Source organism: Solanum stenotomum, unplaced genomic scaffold (genome assembly GCF_019186545.1).
Source record: "Solanum stenotomum isolate F172 unplaced genomic scaffold, ASM1918654v1 scaffold17538, whole genome shotgun sequence".
Lineage (NCBI taxonomy): Eukaryota > Viridiplantae > Streptophyta > Magnoliopsida > Solanales > Solanaceae > Solanum > Solanum stenotomum.
This window is the reverse complement of record NW_026024602.1, coordinates 184,938-190,660: the sequence shown is the minus strand read 5'-3', so window position 1 is coordinate 190,660 and position 5,723 is coordinate 184,938. Positions and strand designations below refer to the sequence as shown.

At 31.6% G+C, this 5,723-nt stretch overlaps 1 protein-coding gene across 1 annotated transcript; it reads left to right on the top strand.

Moving 5' to 3' along the window:
• Window positions 1-2,173: 2,173 nt before the first annotated feature.
• LOC125850524 (aspartic proteinase PCS1) lies at window positions 2,174-3,854 on the top strand. The gene has a single exon (XM_049530380.1). The coding sequence runs from the start codon at window positions 2,256-2,258 to the stop codon at window positions 3,555-3,557; it is 1,302 nt and encodes a 433-aa protein (XP_049386337.1). The 5' UTR covers window positions 2,174-2,255; the 3' UTR covers window positions 3,558-3,854.
• Window positions 3,855-5,723: the final 1,869 nt, after the last annotated feature.

Sequence of the window (5,723 nt, the reverse complement as noted above, 5' to 3'; positions counted from 1 at the left end):
GGGGGGGGGGGGGGGGGGGGAAGGATTAGGGATGTGGGGTGCGGTTTGGGGGAGGGGATAAGAGTTGACGTGGGTAAGTAAGTGTGTTGAAGATGAGTTTTGTTGGAGGGTGAGAAAGACACAATTAAAATAAAACTGAAACATCATCTCATATTGAACTGGTTTTTCCGACTTTCATTAGGAAAATTATTCTCATTTTCAAGATATTTTTTTTAATCAATCGAACATGAAAAAATTGAAAAATATCAGCAACAGACACACCCTACCCTAGGTTCACTTGGAAGCTTTTACTACTCACGTAACAACTTTAAGACGTTGGCCAGTCTGCTACCAACCTTTCATGATTATGAAATATAATCAATAAAAGATAAAATAAATAAATATTACTCTATGAAAATTCAAACAAGACAAATGTTCTTTCCTTTTCTATTTAATAAATTTTGATTGTACAAAATCATGAAGACACCACTATCGTTATCGTTAAGGGGTCGTTTGGTGTGAGGTATAATAATAAATAGTCCCGGGATTAAATTATAGTATCGCTTATTTTGTTGTTTGGTTGGCAAGTTTGGGATAACTTATCCCGGGATTAATAATTAGTACCGAGATTCAACATTTTATATGTATAAATTAATAATTTAAAACTTAAAAAAAAAAAAAAATTCAAAACTCATAAACTTTAAATTCCGAATCATCTCCCGAATAAAATGTTGAATAATGACACGTCCATTATAATGAAGATTAGACTTTAAAGGACAAAAGAAATACTTATATAACAACAACTCATTATTATTAATTACTATCATATAATATTTTTTTTCATTATTCACCACTATATAATAATACATTCATTATTACTTACGCCATAAATAATTCCTTCATAATAATTTCACATAATTAATTTGTAAATCAAGTGATCCTTAACGAAGAAACATCAATATTTTAATAATTAGAAAATTCGAACAGTTTAGTGACTATCTAAATTTTAACCTTATAGATGATTAATAAAATTCAAATCTCACATTATAATATATTCTACGATTTCTCGTTCCCCTTCTATTTTACTAATAAGTTTTTTGAACGTACCTATTGTGTGTTTGACGAAAAGCACAAACTAATTAATAACAGTATTAGCAACCACAAAATGTGGGATTTCCATTGATTATTAAATGTTAATCAACCGCCCAAAACATCGTTTTCAAATCTTTTCAAGCACCTTTAAGGTGTCGTTTGGTCGTAAATTAGATTAGTTATATATGATTTAGTTATATCGGATATAATATTTATAAATTAGTTTTATTGTACTCAATAACAAAATTATAAAATATAGATTGACTCATTATTTATATATATTTTAGTTATATTTTGGAAAATCCTTCCATCATCGGTTCAATTCTAATTCCTTCAACGTGATTAATATGTGTGATCAATGGCAGAGTAATCTTCTGTTAATTGATATTCTTTCATAAAAAAATTACACTATTTAAGTGGATTATAAGTTTAGGTTTTATGCATAAATTATAACATTTTAGTTTTTGATATTTTGACACTTTTCAATAAAATTATTGACTCAGTTATTGTATGCGATTGTAGAATGATAATAACTATAATTTTGATGTGCTAAAGTTTAAACAAAGCAGTTACAAAGCTACTCAATATAATATTAAGATACAATGCATAAGTGTTTTTTAATTAACATAATACATAAACATGAGCTTTAACTTGATTTCAACGGATAACTATGTTCTCTAACTTTAAGTGTGTATAAGTAAACACTTAAACTTGTATAAAATTGAACAAATAGACACACGCGTCTACATGACATAATACACGTGGGACGTAAAATTGCTATATAGGGTGTCATGTAGGAAGAATGTGTCTGTTTATTCAATTTTATACAAGTTTAAGTGACTACTTGTGCACATTCAAAGTTAAAGGTCATAGTTGTCAGATGATGCCAAGTTAAGAGTCATGTTTATGTATTATGCCTTCGATTATATACATGTTTGTATATTTATGTACACTAAAAGATCGTATAAAATTAAACAAATAAAAACATATGTCCTACGTGACATCGGACGGAACAACCATCCAGACAGAGGGTTAAAAACGACATCGTAACAAACTTTCAATATTGCTTAGCTTTAATGGCTATGACCAATTTTCACTTGAAGCCACCATCACCATAGAAATTTCACACAAACTCTCTGTCCCCGAAACTCAAACACTAAACTTTTTTCCTCTTTCAATTCACCATGAAATTACTTCTCTTCTTCTTCCTCACACCATTTCTCTTCTTCCTCAAATGTTCTTCCACAGCTAATTTCAGTACCCAAATTGCTTCACCAAGTTTGATTTTACCCCTAAAAACTCAACAAATCACATCTGGGTTTTCCGCACCAAATAAACTCCCATTTACTCACAATGTTACTCTTACTGTTTCCCTTTCAGTCGGTACGCCTCCACAGAATGTAACAATGGTGCTCGATACAGGTAGTGAACTCTCATGGCTACATTCAAATTCAACCCGAATTAAACAACCCATTTTCAACCCGAACCGCTCACTTTCCTACAGACCCGTTTCTTGCTCCGAACCCACTTGCACGACCCGAACTCAAGATTTCTCCATCCCAGCTTCTTGTGATTCGAAGAATTTCTGTCATGCTGTGCTTTCTTACGCAGATGCTTCGTCTTCTGAAGGGAATTTAGCTATGGATACGTTTACGATTGGCGGGTCGAATTTTACGGGTACGATATTCGGGTCAATGGATTCGGGTTTCAGTAGTGATTCGGATGAAGACGAAAAGACAACCGGGTTAATGGGTATGAACCGTGGATCTCTATCTTTTGTTTCACAAATGGGGTTTAAGAAGTTTTCTTATTGCATTTCGAGCCTTGATTTTTCTGGTATTTTACTCTTTGGTGAATCGAATTTTACTTGGATTTTACCGTTAAATTACACTCCGTTAGTCGAAATTTCACTTCCGTTACCTTATTTTGATCGAGTTGCGTATACTATTAAACTTGAAGGTATTAAAGTGTCGAATAAATTACTTCCGATACCCGAATCCGTATTTATACCCGATCATACCGGGGCGGGTCAAACCATGGTTGATTCGGGTACCCAATTTACTTTCCTATTAGGTCCAGCTTACACTGTACTAAGGAGTGAGTTTTTGAATCAAACTATGAGAACTCTTAAGGTCCTTGAGGATCAAGATTTTGTTTTTCAAGGTGCAATGGACTTGTGTTATCGGGTACCTGTTAATCAAACGTGGTTACCTAAGTTACCATCGGTTAGTTTAGTGTTTCGGGGTGCAGAAATAACGGTTTCAGGAGAACGATTGTTGTATCGAGTACCTGGTGAAATTCGGGGGAAAGATTCGATACATTGTTTTACGTTTGGAAATTCCGAGTTACTAGCAGTTGAAGCGTACATTATCGGACACCATCATCAACAAAATGTATGGGTGGAGTATGATCTTGAAAAATCTCGGATTGGTTTTGCTCAAGTACGATGTGATATAGCGAGTCAAAGATTTGGTTTTTCTCGTTGAAAGTTATATATAGTTCGAGTCAAAAATAGCAGAGTGGTTCTATCGCGGCCCTAATGATAACCAATGGAGATGGTGGAAAACATGTCATGTGATAAATGGATTTTTGCAAGTAGAGGTTTGAGTGGTCCCAAAGTAATGTATATAACACCCCTCAAATTTATGAATTGCCATACTTGGAGTTGCAAGACATCAAGTGAAGGTGGGGGTAGTTGTTTCAAGACTAGAAATGGTTGGTGATTTTTTTAAAAGAGAGGCCTTCACCATTTTGTACATTTTGTGTTGAATTTTCAAAGGCAATTAATAATCTTCTTGTCGTGTTTAACGATTAGTTATGCATACTCATTGAGTTATTTTGTTTGTATGTAGGGAAATATATTGGTTATTATTATTGTAATAAATCCTTTTTGTTGTTTGAATTAAAGGTTTGATACACATTAACATAATTGTATCACTTCAAAATTATTGTCATCCATTGTATATCAATTAATATCTAATTTGTTTAGGAGATTTGCACAAATAGAACCATTAGAGTTGTTTTTCTAATTTGTCAATGTTTAAAGAGTTCATGCAAAAATAATCATAAAATTCATGATTATAACTTTTTCCTAAGTCATGTCGAGTGGAAGGTCAAAAAGTTATGCTCATATCACTATTCTATCTGAATTTTGAATTACACCTTGCACTCCAGATAGCTATAGCTGTCTCGAACATCATAGCAAAGATCCCAATTTCAAGGTACAAAAAACGAATATGTTATATATATAGGAGATTGGTATATGGTGTATTGCACGAAATTACATGTTACTTGTATTTTAGGTGTGTAACATAATGTATATCCATAAGTTACATATTACTCAAGTAAAATTCCTTTGTGTGTCCCATATTAGACATTCCTTACTCTAATAATAATCTCCTTATTAGTACTGATGATGAAAAGGGATAGACACCGAACAAGTGAAAACCCTTTTATCACCAACTTAAGCTTCTTCAACTCTCATCTTCCAAACTTGTAATACTCGATAAAATTTTTTTTTTCGTATCGAATGTTTATATTTATAAATCAATAAATATCTTGCACATATATATATATTTTCACAATTACTGACTATGATTATCTGTTAACAATTACTCCATCTCATAAATCTTACGTATAACTTATAAAAATATAAGTTGTCGATTGTGAAATATCTATAACTCATAAATTGACAATTGTTCTCGACGAAGTAGTTGTATTGAGAAATCATTTTTCACCTGATATGTTGACAAATAAAAGGGAAAATATTTGAATCCCCATTGGCCTCAATTTATCTTAATTCTTAGGACTCAACCTGGTTCAATTTATCTCTCTTACTTTTTTTTAATCAGTTGATTTTTTATATTTTTAAACAACTCTTTAATTTTATTTTTTTAGATGACATATTTAAAATCATTAAATTAATTAACATTTTGGTGATTCATTCAATATATCTAATAGTTTAAGATCACCTTTTGTACTTTTTAAATTTCGCGTCAAGTCAAAATCAGACAAATGAATTAAAACGAGAGAGTAGCATAATATTACAATTTTCTCATGATAATGACAACACTTTGTAAAAACTTTTTCCTCAAGGCTATATATCATGTATGGAAGACGGTCAAAATCATGCCTATAGTTGTCTATATATGAAGCCTAAATTAATTAATCCTCAATGAGTCATTAAGAAGGAAAAGCCATACGCATAGTGAAATATTTGCATGACAAATATACTAATGATATACAAATTAATATACAAAAATATATGTATTCTTTGACACCACTCTAAAGTTTGTTCTACAACAACATTTGGTCTAACCAAACATAGCTTACAATCAACCTATTCACTTTTCTCTTCAATTCTATTTTTTTTTTTATAATTTCACCAAATCAACCAAACATCTCTATATATACACATCACTCCCATGCACTTAATAGAACAACAAGAAGTCAAGTTTTGTAACAAAAGAAAAAAAAAATCAGACATATTTTATTTTCTGTACGTGAAAATGGGCTCTATTGAAATATTTCTTGTCTCTCTGATGATTGCATCGTGTCTCCTCCCTAGCGTTTCCGCTGCAACCAGACACTATAAATTTGAAGTATGTATACATATAATTGCATAGTTTCCTAAGTGAATTCAATTTTTTTTT

What these genes read in the sequence shown, in the direction of transcription:
- LOC125850524 (XM_049530380.1), top strand. Translation starts at nt 2,256, where the DNA reads ATGAAATTACTTCTCTTCTTCTTCCTCACACCATTTCTCTTCTTCCTC.